This window comes from Arvicanthis niloticus, chromosome 6, assembly GCF_011762505.2.
Source record: "Arvicanthis niloticus isolate mArvNil1 chromosome 6, mArvNil1.pat.X, whole genome shotgun sequence".
NCBI lineage: Eukaryota > Metazoa > Chordata > Mammalia > Rodentia > Muridae > Arvicanthis > Arvicanthis niloticus.
In genome coordinates this window covers 103,455,466-103,481,804 of record NC_047663.1, presented here as the reverse complement: position 1 = coordinate 103,481,804, position 26,339 = coordinate 103,455,466, and the positions used below count along the sequence as shown (strand labels likewise).

The 26,339-nt window shown below is 43.7% G+C and overlaps 1 protein-coding gene across 3 annotated transcripts in view; it reads left to right on the top strand.

Moving 5' to 3' along the window:
• Marf1 (meiosis regulator and mRNA stability factor 1) overlaps positions 1–25,315 on the top strand; it is a 50,449-nt gene extending 25,134 nt beyond the window's left edge. For 2 of the 3 annotated variants that reach the window (XM_076937471.1, XM_034504558.2), the window contains exons 15-27: positions 45–164; positions 708–883; positions 3,492–3,712; positions 4,444–4,586; positions 4,719–4,852; positions 6,191–6,393; positions 7,042–7,269; positions 14,760–14,990; positions 17,480–17,692; positions 18,943–19,003; positions 19,085–19,201; positions 20,480–20,650; positions 22,835–25,315. In XM_076937471.1, coding sequence (XP_076793586.1) covers positions 45–164; positions 708–883; positions 3,492–3,712; positions 4,444–4,586; positions 4,719–4,852; positions 6,191–6,393; positions 7,042–7,269; positions 14,760–14,990; positions 17,480–17,692; positions 18,943–19,003; positions 19,085–19,201; positions 20,480–20,650; positions 22,835–23,076 — 2,260 coding nt within the window. In that variant the 3' untranslated portion in view covers positions 23,077–25,315. The remainder of the gene's footprint in view (positions 1–44; positions 165–707; positions 884–3,491; positions 3,713–4,443; positions 4,587–4,718; positions 4,853–6,190; positions 6,394–7,041; positions 7,270–14,759; positions 14,991–17,479; positions 17,693–18,942; positions 19,004–19,084; positions 19,202–20,479; positions 20,651–22,834) is intronic. The other variant, XM_076937470.1, reaches the window with a different exon arrangement.
• Positions 25,316–26,339: the final 1,024 nt, after the last annotated feature.

Below are 26,339 nucleotides of genomic sequence, written 5' to 3'. Positions count from 1 at the left end.
CCACTCCTGAGAAGTCAGCTCACTGTTTCATGTCTTTCCTGCAGTGAACTTGTATTTGATCCAGACTCTTACAAGATTCCTTTTGTGGTTCTCTCTTTGAAAGTGTTCGCACCTCAAGTTCATAGTCTTCTGCAGACCCACGAGGGTACTGTGCCTTTGCTAAGGTGAGCCATGTTAGCCATTGGGAGTAGAGTGCTTGTAGAGTCGTTCCTGAAGTCTGCCTACTGATGGACGCAAGGATCAGGAGGGCTCTGTCCTAGGGTTGAAGCTTTGAGAAATGGATCATGCACTTAGTATTTCAACAAGAAACTGGGTTTATGTTGAATTTCACAAACAAAAATAAGAACAGTTTCTTCATTGTAGGAAAGAGATGCTTCTAATTTGGAAGCTGCACAAGTGCCGTGAGAGTGCACCATTTCACCTGTGTTCAGGTGCCAAGGCTGCAGAGAAGCTCAGTCATTAGAGTACATTGAACCACTGTGGGCTGCAGACAAAGACCAGCTCAAAACTTGGTGGCCTTGACAACCCACGGTGCTTTCTTTATCTAACGTCCTGCTGAACACTGCCCAGGGATTTCTGCAGCTATTAGAATGTGTCACAGAGGCAGTACTCCAGCAGTTACTTCTCACCAGATCCATTGGCTAAAGCCTGCTGTTCTGCCTGCACTGCCCTTTTCCTTAGTCTCACTTAACCTTTCATCCCTTCAGCTTTCTAGATTGCTATGCTGCGGAGTTTGGTGACCTAGAAATTACGCAAGACAGCCACAAGGGTGTCCCCTTAGAGCACTTCATCACCTGCATTCCAGGAGTGAAAATTGCCACTGCTCAGAATGGCATCAAAGTAGTGAAGTGGATTCACAACAAGCCCCCAACTCCCAACACTGGTAGGTGGGCCAGTGTCGGGGATTGAGCCCTAAACTCCCGCCTGTCTACAGGGAGGACAGGAGGAAGCTGTGGCTTTGATTTCAAACAGCAACCCTGTTTTCACCAAAGTGTTTCCTCCAATCTAAAACTCCCCAGATGTTAAGGACTTGGTAGAACCTGACTTCTGAAGATACCAAAATGGGGCCAGCAAGATGACTCAGAGAGTAAAGGTACCTGCCATGACTCCTGAGAACCTGAGTTTGAACACCAGGATCCACGTGGTAGAAGGAGAGAACCAGCTCCCACATACATGAGTGTCTTTAATCCCTCTCCTCCCTCTCCCTCTCCCTCTCCCTCTCCCTCTCCCTCTCCCTCTCCCTCTCCCTCTCCCTCTCCCTCTCCCTCTCCCTCTCCCTCTCCCTCTCCCTCTCCCTCTCCCTCTCCCTCTCCCTCTCCCTCTCCCTCTCCCTCTCCCTCTCCCTCTCCCTCTCCCCCTCTCCCTCTCCCCCCTCTCCCTCTCCCCCCTCTCCCTCTCCCCCCTCTCCCTCTCCCCCCTCTCCCTCTCCCCCCTCTCCCTCTCCCCCCTCTCCCTCTCCCCCCTCTCCCTCTCCCCCCTCTCCCTCTCCCCCCTCTCCCTCTCCCCCCTCTCCCTCTCCCCCCTCTCCCTCTCCCCCCTCTCCCTCTCCCCCCTCTCCCTCTCCCCCCTCTCCCTCTCCCCCCCTCTCCCTCTCCCCCCTCTCCCTCTCCCCCCCTCTCCCTCTCCCCCCTCTCCCTCTCCCCCCTCTCCCTCTCCCCCCTCTCCCTCTCCCCCCCTCTCCCTCTCCCCCCTCTCCCTCTCCCCCCTCTCCCTCTCCCCCCCTCTCCCTCTCCCCCCTCTCCCTCTCCCCCCTCTCCCTCTCCCCCCTCTCCCTCTCCCCCCTCTCCCTCTCCCCCCTCTCCCTCTCCCCCCTCTCCCTCTCCCCCCTCTCCCTCTCCCCCCTCTCCCTCTCCCCCCTCTCCCTCTCCCCCCTCTCCCTCTCCCCCCTCTCCCTCTCCCCCCTCTCCCTCTCCCCCCTCTCCCTCTCCCCCCTCTCCCTCTCCCCCCTCTCCCTCTCCCCCCTCTCCCTCTCCCCCCTCTCCCTCTCCCCCCTCTCCCTCTCCCCCCCCTCCCTCCCCCCCCTCTCCCTCTCCCCCCCTCTCCCTCTCCCCCCTCTCCCTCTCCCCCCTCTCCCTCTCCCCCCCTCTCCCTCTCCTCCCTCTCCCTCTCCTCCCTCTCCCTCTCCCCCTCTCCCCCTCTCCCCCTCTCCCCCTCTCCCCCTCTCCCCCTCTCCCCCTCTCCCCCTTTCCCTCTTTCCCTCTTTCCTTCTCTCCCTTTCCCTTTTCTTTGGTCATAATGTGTCTTCTTAGGCTTACACCTCTGTTTAAAGGTAGAAGGGTAACTGGAGGCCTGCCTGAGTCAGCAGCTCTGGTCGAGCCCTGGACAGAAGCTCCTCTCTAAGCCTGTCCTCTCCTCTCTCAGTCTGAGACTGCACAGGGCCATGGCAAACTCTCAGTCTCTCTTTTGTGCTGTGAGGCCACAAATCCTTTCTACTTCTCTATAAAGAGTTTGTCTGATTTTTTTTTAAGGTTTTGCTTTTAGTTTTTCTATTTATTATATCATCATCTTCGTTATCATTATCAGAGATAGTGTCTTGCTTATATAACCAAGGCTTATCTTAAATTTTATAATCCTCTTGCTTCAGCCTCCCCTGCCCCAATGCTGAGATTAATTTAAGGACATTTGCCACTATGCCAGCTCTACTTAGGCTTTTTTTTTTTTAATAATTTATTTATATTTTATGCTCATTGGTATTTTGCCTGCATGTTTGTCTGTGTGAAGGTGTCAGAAGCTCTGAAACTAGAGTTACAGACAGTTATGAATTGTCATGTGAGTACTGGGAATTGAATTGGGATCCTCTGGAAGATCAGCCTGTGCTCTTAACCTTTTTTTAGATAAAGCTTTTTCAGATGTGAGCATTTAAGATGGTTTTAAAAACCTGATGGTGCAGACCTGTTTGTTCTAGCATTTAAGAGACAGGCAGGAATAGTGCTGTGAATGTGGTCTTCATAGGGTGGTCCAGTCCTGCTAGGGCTATAATGAGATAGGTGGATAGATCTGGTTCTGCCTCAGTTTCCCATCCTGTTCAAATTACTGTTTCCCATAGCTTTCTGGGTAAAATTTTCAGTTTCACTATTGGTTAATTCCATTCTCATGGGCCACCTTCCTGGTGTCTATCTATACTGTATCTGTGGGGAAAATATGATGAGTAAGTTACACATGGATCTTTGAACTATATCCAGTGTAGTCTGGAGAGTCCTTGTTCATCTTTACTTCTACCTAGAGTGCTCTCTGGTTTGTTGGTGTTGCTTTTTTTTTTTTTTTTTTTTTTTTTTTGACACCTTTTGAGAATTATGGCAAATGGTTGGTTTGCCTCCCTGTAGTAGGAGGGTCTAGTCATGTGTAGTTCTGTGGTGCCTGCATATAGAAGCTGAAACTTGAAACAGCTGCTTGCTGCATAGTGACCCTGAGCTAAGAACACAAAATAGCTTTTTGTGAAATCATTTCTAAGGCCTCATGGTTTTTTGTTTTGTTTTGTTTTTCTTTTCTAGACCCTTGGCTTCTTCGTTCTAAAAGTCCTGTGAGGAATCCTCAGCTGATTCAGTTTAGCAAAGAAGTCATTGATTTACTGAAGAACCAACCATCTTGTATACTACCAATCAGCAATTTCATCCCTTCCTACCATCACCATTTTGGAAAGCAGTGCCGGGTTTCAGACTATGGATATTCCAAGCTGATTGAACTACTAGAAGCTGTGCCTCATGTGTTGCAGGTAATGGATACAAGGAATTACTTGTTTAAAGAAACAGGTGTCTTCCATGACTTCAGCTGCCACAACCAGACTCAGACAAAATAGGTCTCATTTCTCAGAAATCCATTCTGAGCTAAACATCCTGTAAGAGCTTGTTTCACAATGCAGCAGCCCTCTCAAGTTTTCAAGAAACTACACATTTCTAGTCTCTAGGGGCTAACACTTGCTTTCCAGCTGTGTTCTCTAGGATGCTCATTATTGCAGTGGGCTGCTTGAGCATAATGCACTTACACGTTGGTACCTACCAGCGCATTAAGTGCTCTACCTTTCATGAGTTGGACACTAGTCACTGGCTTAGGGTTATTGTATCCTATCTAGACTGCCTATAACTTCCGTGAAGACAGTGCTTTAATAATTTCCTACTTGGTAAAAAGGCCTTAAAAACTTCATCTGTCTTTTAGAGATGAAATTAGTCATCCAGACTGAACATGTGCACTTCCTCTTTGTACTCATGGTCTTTTGAGATAATGGCACTTTGAAAACAAGCAGACAAATAATATTGGCCCCAGACAGTTGGGTTATTGTTCTTTTTAACTGTACATACTGAACTGTGTCCATTAAAATTGCAGGCATTATATTTGAGGGCGATAGTCTGAGAGTAACAAGAGGAAGAAAGATAGAGACAAGGTTGACACAAGAACATATCTTTTGAGTTCTTCATAGTATAAGTAATTAGAACATTTCATTTTCAGATTCTTGGAATGGGCTCCAAGCGTCTGCTGACCCTCACTCATAGGGCCCAGGTGAAGCGCTTTACTCAGGATTTACTAAAACTTCTCAAGTCCCAGGCCAGCAAGCAGGTCATTGTGAGAGATTTCTCACAGGCTTATCATTGGTGAGTTGATGGGAAGCTTTTTTCTTTTAAAAAAGAAAAAAAAAAAAAAAAAAAAAGGCAGTCTTTTGTAAAGCTTAATACTGTGGCAATGATTTTACTCATTCTTTGCCCATTTCCCATGTTAAAACATAGGTGTTTCTCAAAGGACTGGGATGTCACGGAATATGGTATTTGTGACTTGATTGATATAATATCAGAGATCCCAGACACAACTATTTGCTTGTCCCAGCAAGATGACGACATGGTCATTTGTATCCGAAAAAGAGGTATATGGAGGGATGTTGTCTATCTTAGTGGTGCTGTTATTTGTACTTTTGATACCTGACTTCACTGCGTAGCCCAGGCTTGCAGTAGTAGTACTCTGACTTCAGTCTCCTCTAAGTGCTGGGATTGTGGGCATGAGCCTAGTCATTGTTTACTTTTAAATGGAATAGTTATTTTAATTGTGTGTGTATATGTGTGTGTGTGGGTGCATTTTTCTCTCCCATTCCGTGGCTCTTTATGGTTCCTTTGAAAGTGTAGTTTGTAGTTGTGTACCTGGTGCACAAAACCTGTGTTCTTTGGAAGAAGGGAAACCATGTGCCCTGTAAGAAAGCACACTGGTTAGTGCCTTTAATCCCAGCACTTGGGAGGCAGAGGCAGGCTGATCTCTGTGAGTTCAAAGGCCACAGAGTGGCCTAGTCTACAGAGGAAGTTCCAGGACAGCCAAGGCTACACAGGGAAACCCTGTCTTGAGGAAAGAAAAAAGAAGGCAGGGAGGCAGGCAAAGAATCTAATCAAAGGGGAGAAGCTGTAACCAGCATTTTGTTAAATGCTTCCCAGTACTTGTTAAATGCTTCCCAGCTATGTGCATATTTCTAGTGTCCACATTATCTGATGGAAAACCCATTTAGCTCTGATAATTATTTACTATGCATATTTTGGAAGAAAACAAACAGAGAGGTAATGTGGCATTTGTCTTTCCAGTTGTTGTAGTTCAGTCAAGTCTGAGAGATACCTTATTCTGTCCATTACCAGTGAGAGGGTCTCTGTGTCCCTGAGGTCACAAGCTTGCAGAGTTAAAACAGAGTAGTGTCCTTTTTCAGTCAATTTAAAATTAACAGATATGAAGATCAGTATTTAAGTACTTTTTTATTTTTGTTACAATTTTGGTGCCTAATAACTCCTTTCTGCTGATAACTTTTAACTGGAGATCAAATGAATAAACAAAAAACATGTGAACAATGTTCAGAAGTGTGATTTCACAGAAATAACATCTTTTTGCTTGAAGCCCCCAGACTTCTGTGTCTGTCTTGTTCACAAAGGTGTAGTGGACCTGACTTACAGACATTGTCCCTGTAGGTCCCTCTCTTGTAGGTGATGACATGTGTGTCTTTCACCTCCCACAGTCGTACCCTTGTTTCCCAGGATTGTGCCTTGAGCCTGTATGAGAACCACTGGCTCCAAGAATCTAGTTCCAAGTACATGTGCTTATTGTGGGCTGTGTGGCTGTGTGGCTGGGGAAGGCAGAGCTAATCTCTTGTGACTCCAACAGAGCCCCTGAAGGGTTGGTACTAAACACAGTGGGTGGATGCCTGATTTATAAGGTGCTTTATGTTTTAAAGAACGGACTCAGGTTGAAATAGAAAGGACAAAGCAGTTCTCCAAAGATGTTGTGGACTTGCTGCGCCACCAGCCCCATTTCCGAATGCCCTTTAACAAGTTCATCCCGTCTTACCACCACCACTTTGGCCGGCAGTGCAAACTTGCATACTATGGATTTACCAAGCTGCTAGAACTTTTGGAAGCCATACCTGAGATTTTACAAGTAAGTGAAGAGATTTAAATTCTTTAACTGTCTTTCTGAGCAATATAAAGGGAGGTGTTATTGTTTATAGTTATGAGTCTGAAATAGCCTTGTCAGAAAAACTGTATTGTTGTTGACCTCTTAGTAAATTTAGGTAAATGTGCGATTTGTTCTGTAATCTCAGAGTTTATGAGGTGGAGCCTGGGGGATTCTGTGATTGAAGCCAGCCTAGGTCAAACAGCAAGACTCCACCTCAAACAATAATCTTCAGCTTGTGTTAGAGTAATCTCTAAATATAGGATGAGATGGTTTAAATATTAAACTGGGTATTTTTTGAGCAGTACTGTGCTTCCCAAACCCCCTTGGAGGTGGGGTAGGGATATTCATGCCAAGCTCTTCCAAGCAGGGATAGATTTCTGTTATTAGTTTTATTAACATTATCTTTGACTCCAAAAGTGTTAAATCTTTTTGTTGTTATAAAGCATGCATAACAGAATTTACTGCCAGGAAAAAGATTGTCTTACATGTGTGAGTGCTGAGGGAAGTGCTCTTTGATCTTGCAGAAGTGGCCTTCATAACACATTCCTATCTTAAATGACCAATATGTAGTGCTCGTACCATGTAACTCTGCATACAACCATGTGTTCAAATCCCTCTTTCTGCCCTAAGGTGTTAGAATGTGGAGAAGAGAAAATCCTTACTTTGACTGAAGTGGAGCGATTCAAAGCTCTAGCCGCCCAGTTTGTTAAGCTTCTGCGTTCCCAAAAGGGTAACTGCCTTATGATGAGAGATCTGTTTACAGAATATGCTAAAACTTTTGGTTACACATTTCGTCTCCAAGACTATGATGTAAGTTCAGTCTCTGCTTTGACACAGAAGCTCTGTCATGTTGTAAAGGTAAGCCAGCATCCTTTTGCTGACAAGGCTGTGGCATGGTCTGTGTGAGGTGGTTTTGTGTGTGTGTGTCTGTGTGTGTCTGTGTGTGAGATGCAGCATTTTTGTTGTGTGTACCCTGTGTGTCTTGCTGATGCTTCATAGCAGTGTGTCATTGAAACTTCAATAGGTACTAGGAGGTGGCTTGGTTTGGCACTTTAGATTTATAGTCTTCCTTTTATATCTTTATTTATGACCTTTCTGAACTGGCAGGATCACTTTTTATCCTATGGTGTGTGTGCTCAGGTATAATAATCTCTGTCAAGCTGGCTTGAAGTTAAAGCTTTCCAGAGAGTTCTTTGTCTACAATGTTCCTGGGAGACTGTTTTATGTATCTTCCCAGAATCCTGACTCATTTGAGAATAAGCACAAGCTCAAAATTGCCTTTGTGGTTAGCAAAGCCCCTTTAGAGGGCACCTTCCTCATCTCTGCCCTTCTATGCCAAACTGACCCTCCCACATGTAAGTAGAACAGCTGGACGGTTTCCAGAATATCTGCAAGTCTACAGCAGAGAACTAGGGGAAAACTGCCAGGAGGAACAACTGGAAAGGGAACCAGGAAGTGGTGGCATCACCATTCAGAGGCACAGAGGTAATCTGGTTATATACTTACTACTGGCAGGTTAGAGGCAGAACCATTACAGGAGATAGGAAGGGGGTGACCAGTAGCATTCCAGGAGACTTAGGTAACTGGAGATGACTCTGTTGCTGCTAAAAACAGCACTTAGAAGACTTTGAATAATGAAGTGTCAAGGGAAAGTGGCAGCAGGATTTGCCACCACTTTTGGCTAGCTTGCTTGTGAGGGGAAGTGGGAGACCCACGGCCAAACACATGGGATGAAGGGAGCCAGTGAGCTGCTGCTGGCTTGATGTCCAGGTACTGCAATTGGCTGTGTTTGAAAGTTCCAAAGAACAATGACTTGGGAAGTGAGCAGAAACAGGCAAGAAGGACTTCTGGGGTAGTGTGATGAGGAGGTAGGAGATGAACCGTAAGGAGGGACTGCCTTTCATCTTTCACAGGAATAGAGGCTGTTGGATGGGGTCTGATAAAACTAAATTTGGCACCAGGAACTAAATATTCACCAGGAAAAGGATGCTATGTTACCAGTAAGTAGAAGATTAATGTAGTAGAAAATAGTTATAAATCCTGGCACAGGGTTTCTTACCTCCCTTAGCCCATTTATGTTCCCAGATGACACACACAGCCTTTATATTTTTAAATTGCCTTAGGCAGCACAATAGCTAGGCAGCTCCTACCCTCCATGTTGTTAGAATCTACTTTCCTATCGATAACCCGAGTTATTACTTAGTATTTTCTATGTTCCATCTGGGCTGCTCTTAATTGGGCAGCCCTCAGAGCTGTGCTCTCTTGTCCCTTAGCCCATGGGAGCTCTCCTTCTTCCTCCTGCATGTTCTTCTTCTATTCCATGACAGCTCTCCCTTCTCCCTCCTCCTGGTCCTCTCTCTCCAAGCCTGTGAAACCTAAACCCCACCTATGTCTCTTCCACCCAGCTATTGGCATCTTTAATTTACCAATCACAATTAACTGGGGACCAGGAAACAGGGGCTATGTGCAGACTCCACGTCTTGGGGGTTCTCACTTAGCATTACAATAGACAGTAAAAGACAAAACCTTAACAAGGTAACTGTTTAAGAGGGATCAGAGCTTAAGCTAGAAGAGTGCAGAGAAGGTGTGACATGTGAAGTTGGGGTGTGGAAGAGCACTGTGCACTTGGGGAGCTGATGTTCACCACAGATGAATGGTAGTGATGGGTGTGCCGTATAGCTGTAGGTCTAGAAGCTGATGGCTGGGCTCATGGTGGGAGCTGGCCAGATGACCACAATGGGCAGGACTTAAGGGGCAAAAGAACTTAAATTATTGACAGGAATACTAGTGAACCAGTGGCTCCTTCGTGATAAGATCGACAGAAAAGTGAGTAAGAGAAGCCTGGCCTATAATCCCAGGACCTAAGGAGGCTGAAGCAGGAAGACTTGAAATTTAAGGCCAGCCTGAACAACTTACAAGACTCTATCTCCAACTTTAAAAAAAATAAAAATAAAAAGATTAGAGTTACAGCTCAATGGTAGAGAGTTTGCCCAGCTTGCAAAGCCCTTCTTTGTTCAGTCCTCAGTACTGGAGATGGGGAGAAACAGAAGCACATGAGGAAAGAGTCGTGTGAGACTTGAAAGATGATGATGAGACTGAAGACAGTAGTACTGTCTAGGGATGCAGGAACAGATCCATACTCTGTCCTTTTTTTATGTAATTAAAAGGCAGGCAAGGAGTGTTATCAGAAATCCTGAGGAGTCCTGGCAGAGCCAGCATTGATAATGTGAGAAACGGGAAGTCTGAGTTTCTTCTTGGGGTTCTCAGCCTCATGAACAAAAATCAGAACAGACTCAAAGTGGAAGCTGGAGGTTACTTTTTTTAAGTTTTAAAGAAAAAAAATCCCCAGACTGGCAGACTTTAAATCGTCCAGTGTCTTGAAGAGGATTGAATGGAGGAAAGGGGGTTGGTAGGAAGGCCATGCCATTTGAGGAGCTGGCACAGATGTCAGCCACATGGCGGGGAGGGGAGTTTTACAGAAAATGTAAGGAAGCCCAGAGTACCCGGGAGCACATGCTTAACTCTGGCCGTATCTGAAAGAAAAGACAGAGGAGAAGAAAAAGGGATAGTTAAGCCTTCCCAAATCAGGACTCTGGAAGATGGGCAGACCCAGACAAGCTTCATGTTGGAAAGGAGAAGTACATTGTCTTATGATAAACCCATCTATCATTTAGCTAGGTTTGTCCTGCCCAATGGAATTAACTGCTTTTAAAGAATATTTGTTTGTTTATTACTTTATGTATATGGGTGTTTGGCTTGCATGTATGTCTGTGCACCACATACATGCAGTGGCCATGGAAGCCAGAAGAGGGCATTGGATCCTCTGGGACTGGAGTTACACATGGTTGTGATCTGCCATGCTGGGAATTGAACTCTGGTCCTCTAAAAGAGTAGCTAGTACTCTTAACCAGTGAGCCATTTCTCCAGCCCTTTTCTTAACAATAAGGGAGGAATAAAAGGCATGTGGATTACATTCCTTTACAAAGGGTGAGAAGGGCTGAGCAATGGATTACTTCTGTCTTCCATTCCATGTCTACCCCAGACACCCTATGATATGTGGGACTGAGTAATTTTAAAAGTGGGTGAAGACAGACCCTGGAATGTGTCTCTCTGGAGAGATGTCTCCAGTGGAATCAATTAGAAATTGAAGGATTTGAAAGGCCATGGTTTGTATGGCAGGTCCAGGTCTCACCAGTGTCCACTGGCCAAGATATTGGTAGGGGTGGGCTTAGGCAGATAGAAAGGTTGTAAGCCAGGACTAGGGAGGATGGGCTCAGTTGCTTGAGTGCTTGCTCAGCATACACTAAGCCCTTGGCTCAATTTCCTGTGCTGATAAATTGAACATGGTGGTGTACATCTGGAGTTCTGGCACGTGGGAAGTAAAAGCAAGGAGGATCTTGAATTCAAGGTTATTCTTGGCTACTTAAGGAGGACAACCCTAGCTACATGAGACTCAAAACAACAAAAGCCCAGTGAAGATCCTGCGCCAGGGCTAAAGATTAATTAATGGGGGGTTTGGTTCAAGTAGCAAAGGTAAGGAAACATGAGAGACCCAGTGCAACCTTCACTGTCCGCTGGAGCCTCATGGGGAGCTTGTGGGAAATGCTAGGTTTCTCAAGCTGTGAGGTCCTGGAGTGTGCACTGAGCATGTCCTAGATGATTGAGATCAAGGGATGGGTTTCAGCAGCATCAGAGAAGCAGAGCTTTGGTTTTCTTAAAAACTAGATCTGCGTGGCTTGTATTGCCCCCTGAGGCCATGGTGATGTTGGCCCATGCTGCCACAGAGAGCCATGTGAGGGTCTAAGGTCCTACTGCAGCCAGGTGTGCTGATGTCTATGACCCAGTTTACTACCAGAGGCCGTGGCCGTGCTGAGGTCCATTGTCTGTGCTGCAGACTGAGGTCATGTTGATATCTGTGGTTTGGGCTGCCTCTGAAAGCCTTTCTGTGTTCATGATCTTACTGAAGCTGGGTCTGTGCTTGTGGTCTATGCCAGAAACCATATTGGAAGCCACTGAGTTCATGTTGTCACTGACTGTAAAGAGCAAGAAAGGTACGTTAGCAGTGGTATCAGTGACTATAGATGCATAGTTGAGGGAGAGGGACATGGAAGGCTTCTGCGACAATCCATACTCCTACCTTAAACCCCACCACAAAAAAGGAAACAGCTATTGAAAACCGGAAGCTATTGAAGACAACTTTTTTTTGTTGTTTTTTTATACATTTTTTTATTGGATATTTTATTTACATTTCAGATGTTATCTCCTTACCCCATTTCTCCCCGCCCCCCACCCATTTTTTAAAAAGATTTATTTATTTATTTATTTATTTATTTATTTATTTATTTATTGTATATGAGTACACTGTTGCTGTCTGTCTTCACACACTCCAGAAGAGGGCATCAGATCCCATTACAGATGGTTGTGAGTCACCATGTGGTTGCTGAGAATTGAACTCAGAACTTCTGGAAGAACCATCTGTGTTCTTAACCTCTGAGCCATTTATCCTACCCCTGAACACAACTCTTTAAAAGTATGTTAATGATGCAGAAGTGTAGCTCTCGACCATTGATAGATTCTGGTTGGGGTTCGGGAAGGGAAGGACTCAGTTGTATTTAAGAGGCAGGCCACTGAGAATTTTGCTCCTGTGAATATATAGATAACACAGATTGAATTTGGGGAGGGGGTGTTACAAAGTGGGGGCCATCATGGAAGGACTGGGAAGTATGAAATTCCCAAAGAACTAATAAAAATATTATGTGTGTGTGTGTGTGTGTGGGGAAGCAGCATTGACAATAGTCTGGGATTCTAAGTAACTCAAAAGTTTTTGACGCGTGATTGCTAATTGAGTGCCTGCGTTCTCATTTCTTTTTTAAAGATTTATGTTTGTATGTATGTATGTCTGTATGTATATATGTATGTGTGTATGTATGTGTGTTTGCCTGCTTGTCTGTATGTGCATAAATATCAGTGTACTGCCTGTGGAATCCAGAAGGGGGCATTGGATCACCTGGAGCCAGAGTCACAGGTAGTTGTCCCTCCTTATATGAGTGCTGGGAACTGAGTCCTCTGCAATAGGACTAAGTGGTCTTTTTTTTTTTTTTTTTTTTTTTTTTTTATTTATTTTTTATTGGATGTTTTATTTACATTTCAGATGCTATCCCCTTTCCACATTTCCCCTCCCTAGAAAACCCCTATCCCATGTCCCCTTTTCCTTTTTGCTTTTATACAATTTTTTAAATGTTAACCAAAGGCTTTATAAGTTTGGTAATGCTCAATATCAATCAGAAGTGTAACCTAATACCCAACCTAGATATATCAACTATCTTTGACTGGCAGAGACATGTGAACATCTGCCTCCATGTCTGGCCCTCCTCTCTCTTTCTCTCTCTTATCACCTAGCTCCTCCTCTCCTTTTCTTCCTCCTCTTCTTCTCCATACTCCTCCCACCTTAGTTCCTCCTACATTTCACCATTCCTGTTAAAATAAAACTTTTTTCTCAAAATAAAGTTAGAGCATAACTATACCAATTTATGTCAGTAAGGTGCAAGATAGACCTAATACCCAGTCCATCATTTTGTTGACTAACCAGAACCTCTGTCATCTCTCCTAAATAAAACACTTAGTTCTGAACCTGGCTTTTTTTCTTGGCTTTAGAATGAATATCAGCTGAAAACCATCCTCTCAAATCTTTTCTCTCAAAGTAAATAGCAAGGATTGGCCATGAGATTCTAAGTCTTCAACCCTGTCAGAAATCCAGAATGACTGAGTTAACTGAAATTATGGGAAGCACAAAACATGGCTTCTAAAACTTAGCCAATTTATAGAGACCACTGAACACCTGGACAGTCTCTATACTACAAAACGTTGGAGCATCTGATCTTCAGCCTTCTGGCCCAGGATCATCTGACAGACCTAGGGATGCAGAATTATTAAGGGCTGATTACTCTGTCTTGGCAGATATAATCAGTCGACTATTCTGCAAGTGTGTCCTTTTCTGGACAGTGATTTGTCTGTAGATGAAGAGAGGCAATTCTTGCCTAGTGGCTGTCTCACCACAATTGGAATAACCCCAAAGATGCTCAATTTCTTCTTAGAATCCAAGACAGGAAGCTGTCAGGAGCAGACAGGTCTCTAATCAAAATGAACATTAATACAGAAATGTTTCTAACGTCAATTCTGTGGATTTCTGACATTTTGCAAACCCAACTATTCATGTAAGGTAATCTGGACTGTTGTCTGTTAACTCCTCTCAGCTATTTCTAAATAAAATACAGAAAACACCCTAATAATAAACTCAGAGCCATGAATTTGCTATAGGCCCTTAACTCACAGGCTAACCATCTCAAATCAGTTAGAAAAGTTAAAGACTGGGTCTAAGCCTTGTATTCCTAAATGTGTTATACAGCCACAATGCCTATGAGAGTAACAATATTCACCTCACTTTTATATCAATAAGGAGCTTGTACCAATGAAAACCTTAAATTTGAAATCAAAGTAGATTTTGTACCATTTAAGAAATTATAACTTCATCTTGATAATAATTATACATATTTCTACCAATAGGTTATGACTATGCAATAAATCCTAGCTAATCCCCCCGTTCCAACAAAACCACTACTTTCCCCTAGGAAGACAGCCCAATATTAACCACCTCAGTCCCCAAGCCCAGGGAATAGGAGTGCCGACTCTTCATTAACTTCTTCAAGCTGATTATGGGTGTTGAGATATTAGAAGAGGGGCAGGGAGAAGAGTAAATTGTTAAGCCTCTGACGCTGTGTCTTCACTGCATCCAGCTGTAATTCCAGGACATCAGAGGTTCGAGCAGGTCTGCTCAGCTTGCCTGATGAGTAGATACACCAAGGCTGTGTATTCTGCAATATACAATTCTCAAAACAAATTTTAGTATCAAGATAATTGATGATGCAATCAATATATCTTTCAAAGGTTCTCTCAAGTTCTTTGTCTCCTTGAGAATCTGAATTGATCAACTAGATGCATAGCAGATGAAAATGATATCTTTAAAATTAGCTCTAGGACATCAGAGAAATGCAGTTTTCTCTGTAGTCCCTAGCTTAGCTAAGACATGCCAGCTGGCATGCTGTCGCTTTGCCTTAGGAGAAAACAGCAAGGAAGAAAGAACACAGAAGTAGAGAGAACCATGGCAGTATCTTCCAAATTTCCTCAAGAAGAGTAGGTGGAGTTTGGGCTTATGGGCTGTAGTGAGGGTAAAAACAATTTCTGCTCCAGTCTCATTCCAAGTCCCACTGCTGTTTGTGTGTAGTGCCTCTATTGGTCTCATTAGCCAGAATGAGATGATCTGAGTTGGGTTTGTATTCTCCTTTCCGTAGGTTGCTGATATGGAGACTGGTAAACAGATCCAACTGATCAACAGGAAATCCCTGCGGTCTCTCACTGCTCAGCTGCTGGTGTTGTTGATGTCTTGGGAAGGAGATGCTTATCTTCCTGTTGATGAGCTCAGGAGACATTATGAAACCACTCACAGTACTCCTCTTAACCCCTGTGAATATGGATTCATGACCTTGACTGAACTGCTGAAGAGTCTGCCTTACTTAGTAGAGGTATGTGTGTGAGTGGGTCTTCAGACCCATCATATCTGAAGCTTCTCAGCCTGGAGTTCTGTTAGGTCTACCTTAGTATGTGTAGACCTGGAGGGGCACTAGAGGGCATCAAATTGGCTGGACATTTTCTTTTTATTAGTAATGTTTTTACCTTTTGGAATTAAAATATGATCATATCATTTCTCCCTTTCATTTCTTCCCTTTAGCCCGTCTCTTGTTCTCTATCAAATTCATGGTCTCCTTTTTAAACCATATGTTGTATTATCTACTGTTATTTTATTCTATGTGTATGAGTGTTTTGTTTGCATATGTGTGTGTGTGTGTGTGTGTGTGTGTGTGTGTGTGTGTGTGTGTGTGTATCAAATGTATGCCTGGTGTCCACAGAACTGAGGAGGCAGCTTTGGAGCTCAGGAAGCTGGAGTTAACCATTTTGGTGCTGGGAATTGAACAAAGGTTCTTTTCAAGAGCAGCAAGTGTTCTTAACTGCTGATCTATATCTTTCCATTCTCCTTTTTCTTTAGGTGGTGGTGGTGTGTGTCTGTGTGTGTGTACAGTAGCAAGTGTGTGGAGGAGCGGCTGTACTTTATACACTTGCTGAGGCATTTGAAGTTGTATATACATACATACATGCACACAAAATGTAAAAGTTAAAAGTAAAAAACGTTAAGTTTCAATTAATCCTGAAAAATAGATAACTGCAGCTTTTTAAAGATTAAATTTTATGTGTATGAGTGTTTTGTTTGCACACTGTACATATGACTGGTGCCCCTGGAGGTTGGAAGAAGGTTTTGTATACTCTGGAACTGGAGATGCAGATGGTTGTGAACTGCCATGTGGGTGCTGGAAACCAAATCCAGGCCCTCTACAAAGGCAGTATTTACTCTTGCCTGCTGAACCAGCCCTCCAGCTCCAACTTCAGCTTTAAAAAACCAAACGAAACATTTTAGAGCATGAAAAGAAATGTGGTAGAAGGTATAATTTACTTTTTAAAAAATTGCTTTTGTTGATTTGTTGTGCTGGGAATCGAACCCCAGGCCTCATGCATGCCGAGCATCTGCCACTCACTGAGCTAACCCTAGCACACCACTTATTTTTATTTTAATCTTAATAATACTCTCTTAAAGTGAATCTACAGACGTCAGCAGATAAAATTCAGCCTTGTAGGGAATGAACAATTAAACTATCATCTTGTGACCATGTGCTAGGTCAATAATTAAAAGAATTCAAGTTCTTGACTTTTAAATGATATTCTAAGTAGGTTTTATGCCGAACTTTACCCCAGCTTGACACTTTAAAAACCGTTAATTACATTCTACCAAGTGCAAGTTCTGAGCATCAAGACTCAGAGCTTGTCATGGCTTGGTGACATTAGTGATGCCCCTTTTTCTGGAATGTCAGCACATCTGCTGCCTAAACAGTTGCTGCTTAAGTTTTCTCCAGTTCAATGCTTGTTATAGAATGATGTAAAATAGGTGTACAAAGCAAATACTTGTTTGATAAATGATAAGAAAATTTGTTTTTAAATGACTGGTATGCATGTAGTTATACCATTTACAAAATGATATTTTGTTTTGCATATTGAGATGGGTGTGTTTGCTTGTTTTCATGTAAAAGATTCTTGGCTGAATATTGAATCTGTAGGATCTAACATCTTCAGTGATGTTTTCAGAAAACTGATATGAGCAGAAAAACACAGCTATTAATACCTCAGATGACTATGTCTTTTAGGCAGCACTTGTTGGAGTTGTGTGGATGACAGTATGCATGGTGCCGAGTGTGTGATGCAGTGTGGAGAAGTGCTGCTGCAAACACCTCGGATTCATTATCAGTTTGGCTCTTGAAGTCATTTTTGATGGCCAGGATTCAGAAACATTATTTTAAAGATTTATTTATTTATGCATGTGAGTGCTCTATCTGCATATATGCCTGCATGACAGAAGGCGGCATCAGAGAGTTATACTCTGGGAATTGAACTCAGGACCTGTGGAAGAGTCACTAGTGCTCTTAACTGCTGAGCCATTTCTCCAGCCCTCAGAAAATTTTTATACTGCCAGTTTTTTGCAATCTTCACATGCAGTTTCAAAAACTGGATACCAAAAGACACAGGGGTTGGGGGTGCTGTGTGTGTGTTTGCAAGGGTGACCATTATTGTTCTGCCTCACATAATCTCTGGTAGATGAAGCCTAGTACCCACAGCCACTGTGTGTGTCTCTGGCTTGCCTCACCTTTCCTGTCTGCTTGCATTGATGTTACAGATTCCCTACTTTTCTTCCTTGCTCTTACAATTTCTGCAAGATTCAACAGTATTAACACCTGCAATTAAAATTGCTCTGGATTGTTGAGCCTTTCCAGGAGCCTATCCTAGGGTTCTTTTAAAAGCCAAGGTGATTTGGGGCCTTCTGAGTATTCCTGGCAGGAAGCCCTCACTCCAGAGCAGACAGGGCCAGTCTCTCAGGAAGTTCCTAATCTTCCTCTTTCTTCTGGGCCAGGTTTTTACGAATGATAAGGCACAAGAGTATGTGAAACTCACAAGCCTATACTTATTTGCAAAGAATGTGAGGTCTTTGCTTCATACCTATCACTACCAGCAAATTTTCCTTCATGAATTTTCCATGGCCTATACCAAATATGTTGGAGAAACACTACAGCCCAAAACTTACGGCTACAACAGTGTGGAGGAGCTGCTGGGAGCCATCCCACAGGTAGGTGTCTTCCTCAGCTTCTGGGACAGTGTCTTTCTGAAGAGCCATTGCTGATTCCTGATCAGAGATGTAAGGTGTCACTTGAGTGCTGCAGATAAGATGAATGATTTTAGTGTGTCTCAGTGACTTTTATAAAAGTGTATTCCTGTGTGCCAAGTGAGTTTCAGGCCTTCCTTGTAGGAATGTGCTCAGTGGTCACCTAACCAGACAGGACACCTAAGCAGATGCCCTGAGTGGAATGTGGCCAGAGCAGCCTACCTGTGACCTCTTTGCTCAGTGGATATAGAGAATAGCCCAGGCAAAGCCCACTTCCTGACTGGGCTAAGCCCACTTCCTGAGCATAGCAATCCTGGAGGGGCGGCATCACAGATGTCTGTGAGTTACTGTATAGCAGGGAGGCATAGGCTGTCATGGTAGGTAATGTGGCGTGCACAATGAAGAATAGCCAGCACTGTGAGAGGCAGTGGAACTGTTCTTGGAGATTGCTGCCAAAGAATAAAAGTGAAAAATGCAAGTGCTAGAGCCCTAGAGAAGGAGTCGTTCCAAGGTCCTTGCTCCTCCAGGCATGAGCTTCCCTGTACTGTGGAGAAGGCAGAGGAGCCCAGCATTACCTTTGGAAAGCATTACTGCTGTCCACAGAAGAACTGAGGGAAAGTGGAGTGGGGGAAGAAGCTAATGCAGCATCCTGACTACTGCCCAGGCTCCAGAAGGTATTGGCGAAGGAGTTGAGCTGGGATAAAACAAATTCGAAAACCCAAAGTCCTCTAAAACCTTCTGAAGGCAACATGATACCACACTGGACAGGCCACATCTGACCTCCTGTGATGGATTGCAGTCAAAACACTTTTTCACTATAAAAAAAGGAAACACTCACTTACAATGCCTTCAAGGTGTTGTGTATACAGTGTTTATGAGATAGAGTTGAATATCTAGTTCATGTGTTCCCATATCCCAGGTACCTCATTGGGTACAGGCAGATATTCCCAAGTCCAAACCCTCTGAAGTCTAAGCATTTGAGACAGAAGGTGCTCAGCTCTGCTGAAATAGCGGGAGAATGCCTGAGAGCCAAGGCCTACTTCCACCCTGACCTGGCTGACGGAGTGCAGTGTTGCTTTAGAAGCTAAAGAGAAAGCATAGACAAGCTGTTGGTGTTTATTAAGAAACAGGCACAAGAGGCCCCATTCTTCTGAATGTTAGAGTACTTTCCTCTCCTTTTCCACTGCTTAACCAGGAGTATGTCTTGTGTGCAGGTGGTCTGGATAAAAGGACATGGTCATAAGAGAATTGTAGTGTTAAAAAATGACATGAAAAGTAAGTAAGCTCCCACCCCTTCCCTGACTTTCTTGTGGTTCTCTGACTGACCTTTCTCTGACGGGCACTCTTGTCTTCTAGACCGGCTAAACTCATTTGACCTTTTCCCTGTCAATTATGAAGACCAGCCTGCAGTCAGCAGGCAGATCCTGGAGGTGCCAGAATCCCATCAAGCCTCAGAACTCCAGCTCAGAACAGGTACTAAATACTGGAGGAAAAGCAAGGAAGTAGACAAAGCCTTAACATTTAGGAGGTGCTTGGAGTGGGACATGTGGAGAAAAAAAGACAGTGGATAGTTTCATTAAAGTTAAATATACATTGAAAGTTTTAGATGTATTTTATTTTTATGTGTATGAGTATTTTGCCTGCATGTTTGTGTGTGCATTTGGTGCTGAAGAGATGGGAAGAGGGCTTTGGGTCCCCTGGATTGGGAGTTAATGGATGGTTGTGAGCTATTATGTGGGTGCTGAGAGCCAAAATCAGGTCCTCTACAAGAGCAACAAATGCTCTTAACTGCACGAGCCATCTTTCTAGACCTAAACATTCTTTTTTTCCCCAGTGCAGTTTGGTATGTAGTTAACAACAGGTCTACATGCGCTAGTATTGAATAGTTGTCTGTGTAAATTCCTTAAAGAATATCCCAATTCAGGTGTCATTTTGATACTTGCCAAAATGACTGTTTAAAACTGTGGTGATAGAAGGAAAGAGAACCCAGCCTCACAAGTACCTTGGGACAGAGTGCCAGAAAGGGTAGACGGAAGTAGATGAAAGGATAGGTGAATTTGTGCTGATAGTCTAATGAAATTCTGTTAAAGATTGGTCAGAGTTAGTGGGCACCAAGATTGGTAGACTGTGGTGAGCTGGATCATCAGGGTTCTTGGTAGACCAGATTTGGAAAGGATATAGCACAGCATACAGGCCTTAAGAAGAAATGCCTCAGGGACCTGAATATGGGACAGTAATATATAGTGGTGCAAATGTGCTTGTTCAAGTAACCAAGTCATGGACCAACCCCAGAATTGTATAGACTTGGGTTCCACCATTAAGGGATCCCATGTTGTATGAAGATGTTCATATAACATGACAAGTAGCTAGAAGGATTACTGTGCCTTGTTCTTAGAGAAAAGCTATGTTTCCAGCATCTGACATTACTGAAGCTTCTTGCTCTAGCTGCCTCCTTCAACTGTCCCCAACCTTTGGTAATTTTCTCCTCCAAAGGCCCTTTTCCTTTTTGGGCCTCTTCAGAGTCCACTGTTCTAAAGAACACAAATCTTCAGCAGATTGTTGACTTTGGCTTATTGTTTCCCAGGGATCTTCTTTCTGATAATGGCATAGTTGTTTGGTTGTTGATATATGTATGAATAAATATGAGAGAGCACATGCTTGATTACTTGATGCTGACTTCTGAGGCTGAGGAAAGCCTCAGGAGCAGACCTTTGTGCTTGTTTGAATATATCTGCCTGTCTGTCTCTGTAGGACCCAGCCAAGTGGATCAGGAGCTTCTGCATCTGGCCAACAGCTCCCCTGTTGACCTCCTCTGTGCTCCTGTTCCTTCATGCCTGCCATCTCCTCAGCTAAGACCAGATCCTGTCATCTTGCAGTCCACTGATCTCATTCAGTTTGAGGAATACCCTCAAGAGCCTTTGGGTAGGTTACACCCTATATGCTGGGCACTTGTCTATGGGTTTGACAGATGACCCATGATGCCAGTGAAGGAGGTATCTGATGAACATAGGGAAAATACTGTGTTAGGTATACAAGTACCTGTGCTGATTATTCAGCCCCTTTCCTTCCTTGTTGGGGTTTCTGCTAATAGGATTTATAAACCTGGTATAATCTAAAGTTGAGGGTCTATGTCACTGGGCTGTGGAAGAGCTCTTGGGTAATGAGTCCTGTCCCAGGTCCTCTGGAACTTCTGGCCTTCCCACTATGTCTGAGGTTCATCTGCTCCTTAGGCAGCCAACACCTGTCACCTGCTACACAACATTTACTTAGGTCCCAGTGAATTCTGGGGTTTTAGGAAGCTGGTTTGAGCAAGGTACTTATGACTTGAGGTCCTGGAGTCCTGTGACCTAAAAACCAAGAAAGATGACCTCTTTGGTGGTTGTTGTTTTAAGACAGGCTCTCACTGTAGCTTTGGCTGAACTGAAACTTGCTTTGTAGGTCAGGCTGGTCTCTAACTCACAGAGATCCCTATGCCTCTGCCTCCTGAGTCCTGGAATTAAATGCTGATGATCTCTTAACATCCTAACTTAGTGTTAGCCTGAGGTGAAGTCCATCCAGTTTCTTAACCCTGTGTCAGGTGCTGGAGCTGATGGACCCCCACCTCTACTCCACAGGTTAAGTGACTAAGGCCTTTTGACTGTTCGTCTGTCATTCTGCCTTTTGAGGAGTCCCAGATGCTCTGTGGAAGGCCTTCACTTTCCCCTTTTGCCACTTGGATCTGACTCTTCACTTTTCTGCCAGTACTTCCTTCTCCACTCTTGGCTCGCTTCCGCTATGTTTGACACTACTGTCTCCAGATCGGGCCAGGAGAGTTTGAAGTGGTTATGACATGGAAAGAGCCAGGTAGAACATAGGCTCACTGTGTGTGCTGCTTTGAAATGAGGGTCTGGGGATGATAGAGTTGGAAAGTTGCTTCTTCATGGGGTGCTGGCCTTTATGCACATGTACACAGGAGCTCTTCCAAATGCTTGTGACAGAGGAAAGCAAGAGCCTGAGGAGCACAGGTCCCTGCCCATCTGAGGAGAAGCTGGGGCTTTGTCATCCCTCTGTCACTATCACTTGTCCTGTGCCTTTGGCATCAGGGATTTCTTGCTACACACAGAAGGCATCTAAGACACAGTAGTCTGTCTGTCTTGAACACATGTGGGTTACATGAGATCTAAACTCTGAATAAAAACAGCTGACCTTCTAAAGTAGCCATGATTCCAAGTGGCTCTTTCCTTGTCTCTGACATCAACACCATGGCAAACATGTTGTAAAAAGAATGGGCAGGCACTCACTAGCAAGCACTAAGGTCCTTCTCCCTGCTGCCCCTGAACATTCACTGGAGGTTTATGAGACTTAGTCACCAGACAGGAATGAAGGAGCAGAGTCTGAGGAAGAAGAACTGGCCTTTATAGGTAGCCAACATGACGTGTCTAAAAATTTGCAATCTAAAGAAAAGTGATGTGTCATTTACAGATATTTTATTTTTGTGACATACAATATTTACCATGTAGCCAGTACCTAAACTGTGACATAAGTGACATTTGGTGCTTTGGTTGTTTGGTTTTAGGGTTTTGTTTTTGCTTTTTTCTTTTTCTTCTTCTTCTTCTTCTTCTTCTTCTTCTTCTTCTTCTTCTTCTTCTTCTTCTTCCTCTTCCTCTTCCTCTTCCTCTTCCTCTTCCTCTTCCTCTTCCTCTTCCTCTTCCTCTTCCTCTTCCTCTCCCTCTCTCTCTCTCTCTCTCTCTCTCTCTCTCTCTCTCTCTCTCTCTCTCTCTCTCTCTCTTTCTTTTTTTTTTTTTTGGAGACAGGGTTTTTCTGTATAACAGCCCAGGCTGGCCTTGAACTCAGAGATCTGACCACTTCCACCTCTGCTTCCACCCACTGGGTGCTGTTTGTTGTTTTTGTTTTGATACATTGTCTTGACTTGTAGCCAAGGCTAGCTTGTCACTACGGTGATCCTGCCTCAGCTTCCTGAGAGCTGGATTTATAAGCTACCTACCACACATCTGGCTCTGGTGGGGTTTTATAAGCTTGTTTTTATTTTTTAAATACACATGAACTGAAAACCAGTACTTCTTATGAGCCTTGGAACCAAATCTGTTTATGTTTCTGTTTTTCTAGGAGTTTTAGTTTTAAACCAAGAAGAAAAATCAGAAATTCCAATACCAGTAAAGAAGGGGGACCTGTCCTGTGACTCCTCACCCAGCAGCCCAGCATCTGCTTCTGCTCCTCCTGGCCCCTCCTCAGAAGCCCCCGGACCACTGATCAGCAAGGATGCAGTGGAAAGCCCAGCCAAAAAGCAGCCCAAAAATAGAGTCAAATTGGCAGCCAACTTTTCATTTGCACCTGTAACCAAACTCTAACTCCCATTTTGAACATGGGATTAAATTAGGACGGGGGAAACTGTCTGACTCTACACACATAAACGGGCTTAAAACCCTCATTTTATGTCTTGACCCTAGAAGAGCCACTTTGTTTACTGGTCTATAGGGAAATGATTTTTTTTTTTTTTTTTTTTTTTTTAAGTTTCGATGAACTTTTTCTTCCTTTATTTCTCCCAGTTATTTGAAAGAGCTCTTCCATTAAGGAATCTGTCATACTTTACCGTATTTTTCTAGACTGTTGTGAACCGTGGTGGTTGGGAAGAAATAAGCAGAGTTCATTCAGCAGGCCATGGCTTGAGTCCCAGTGAGCAGTCTCCATCGTTTGTTTAAGCAAATGGATTTGTGGTTGTTCAAGAAGCCAAGCATGTCCATGAGCCTGTGGGTCACACACTGGGGGATGAGGCCAGGAGAGCCAGAAGTTCTGGGTTCTAGGTGACTTGTTGGTGTGCCTTGTTTTTTATGTCTGTGGTTAACCAGTGTGGCCTCATCCCACTTTTTTAAACATTTCCATTTGAGGATTCCATTTAAGAGTTTTCTAGAAAGTTATTTCACGCTTCCCTTCTCTGTCTGTCCCAGTTTGATAAGGATAAGGTTTAAGAAAGGAGATAATGGCCTCCATGTCATGCACTTAAAGTCAGCGTTTAAATGACATATTGTGTGTTAAGAGGTGGTAATGGTAAGAGTCTGATTTTTTTTAAACTATGCATTAAATGCATAAATTGTAAATCAGCTGAGTGGTGAAATGCTTCAAGAGAGTGGGTTCAATACTATTTCCACTAAGAAGAGACCAGAGTTCTGTCTGTAATGTGAAGGCCAAGGTTCATCAACCTATCCTTGCTGTTGCAATTTAAAAATTGGCTGTAAATCTGGGAAGCTTTCCATGTGAAGATGTGTGTCCATGTTAGTTCATCTTGACGTCTTTTAATAGTGTCTGGTTTTAATGTTACTTCTCACTATTGGAAGCACGTTTGGGTTTTTGTTATGTCTTTGTGGTGTCTAATGTTGGCATTTGGGAAAGCCAGCCTTTGTGGGCACTGCCTTGTTTGGAATGGCCTTCTGTCTGGTTACCTCAGGTGTCCATTTATGAGTGGTCTCTCACCCCTGCTGGAGAGACCTGACATTTACAATAGATTGTATCTGTTGGGCAGAAAAGCAGATCCATTCATAGAGCAGAAAGAACTTGTGGCACAGTCTTCCACTAGTCAGATGACTTCTTTGGTGAGAAATGTTTAAATTTTTTTTCTAGAAAGCCAGGAAATGGATTCTGATTTCATAGCCAGCATTTTGATAAAATGTCACAAAATTAAAGGCTATAGAGAGTTTTTTTTAACCAGTTGAAATTTTTCGCCAAAATCTTTTAACTGAAACCAGTGATCCCAGTTCTCAGCACTACGACCTGCCTCAGATGGAGTTGCACTGGAATGTTCTGCAGGCCTGCCACTCTGTCTGTGCACAGCCTGAAGGTACTTTGTATGCAGGCCTGGAAGCACTTCCTCTTTAAGGCCTCACGGCACTTCCTCTGCAGTTTTAGTACATAGGAAGTAAGATGGCACAGGTGCAATTTCTTTAAGGCTTTTAGGCAGTGTAATAAAGTTGGTGGTATAAGTTTCCTTATTTGCAGACATCCTAAGGCTAAGCTTGCCTGCTCAGACTTCAGGTCTTTAAGCATAGTAGGGACTATGGACTTTGAAAACACTAGATGTCACTAAAGTTACTTGGAGTCATCTCAAAGGTCAGGTTCTGTGGACAACAAAGAATAGTTGTATACAGTGAACAGGTGTGTGTTTACCATTTGCTGGAGTTGTCCGTATGTCTTGGGTGAGTGTGGCTCTAACCCTTGCTGTTTGAAGATGTGACAACTCAATTGGAAGCATGCTGAGTGTGATGTGCCTACAGTGGCCAGTTCAATCACTGTTCATTATCCAGAGGCTTAGATAATGATGCTATGATGTATGTACGTGGAGATGATGAGACACTTTTTCTGGGTGGAAGTATGTACCAGATTAGATTTAACTGTTGAAAAGACAAATGTTATCACCAGAATCCCCTTTCCCATCTTCCCATCTTGTACTGTTTGCTTTTGATGAGGCTTGGGGGGGACAAGAAGTTTTTCTTAACTGTCTACTTTGTTTGAACACTTTGGGGTTGGGGGCTGGGGTTAAGTGCTGTTTGTGTGTTGGGACCAAACAGTTGTCAATAAACTTTATGAGCAAGCATCTGTAATGAGTGCTTTTGTTTGTGAGGTGGGATTATAAACCAGTCCAGTCAGCTTATTTTGAGTGACCTCAGCTTTTCATCTCTCCTGAATGTTATCCATTTAAGCTGGAGCGCCTTGTTGGAGGAAGTGTGTCATTATGAGTGTAGACCTCCTTTCTAGCCACAGGAAACAGTGCTCTTGGCTTCCTTTCAGTGAAGATACAGAACTCCTGGCTTCCCCAGCACCCATGCCTCCCTGCGTGCTGCCATGTTTCCTGCCGTGATGATAATGGACTGAACTTCTGAAAGTATAAGCCAGCCAAGTAAATGTCCTTTATAAGACATGCCTTGGTCATGGTGTCTCTTCATAGCAATGGAAACCCAAACTAAGACAGTTATGAAGTAGCAAGAGAATAATTATGTGGTTGGGGGAGGGGTGTCACCATAACATTAATAACTGTATTAAAGGGTTCGTAGCATTAGGAAGGTTGAGAACCACTGACCTAGAGTGTTTTAGTTAAGCAGAAAGGAAATTGGTGGAGGGGTAGGGATATAGAGGGTGGTGGAACTGTTGGAGAAAAGACATCTAATTCATGGGTCAATCTCCTCCCATGGTAGAAACTCACTTCCTCCCTCATATACATGCTGGAAGATTTTCTTTGTGTCCTGCGACCCTATGCAACTTTGGATCCTGGGGTATAGGGAGAAGAGGGGTCTGGATTGTGTGTCATATCACACAAAGGATGGGAACCTATTAGTGTGTAGGGGGACAGCTGGGGCTGGGATATTCTCACGATGTAATATGAGTGTGAAGACCAAAGAAGAATTTTTAGGAATCAGTTCTCTCCTCTTACAGAGGATCCACCTCAGGTTATCAGGCTTGTGTGGCAAGCACTTGGCCTGCTGAGCCATCCTGTCAGCCTGAAGTTGATTAATTTCATTTTAAGTCCCAGAGAGTAAATATTTCAGGACTTGGGGGTCATGTCTTCTTTAATACTCAGCTCTACCATTTAGCACAGAAGCTCCCAAAAATAATCTGTGACTGA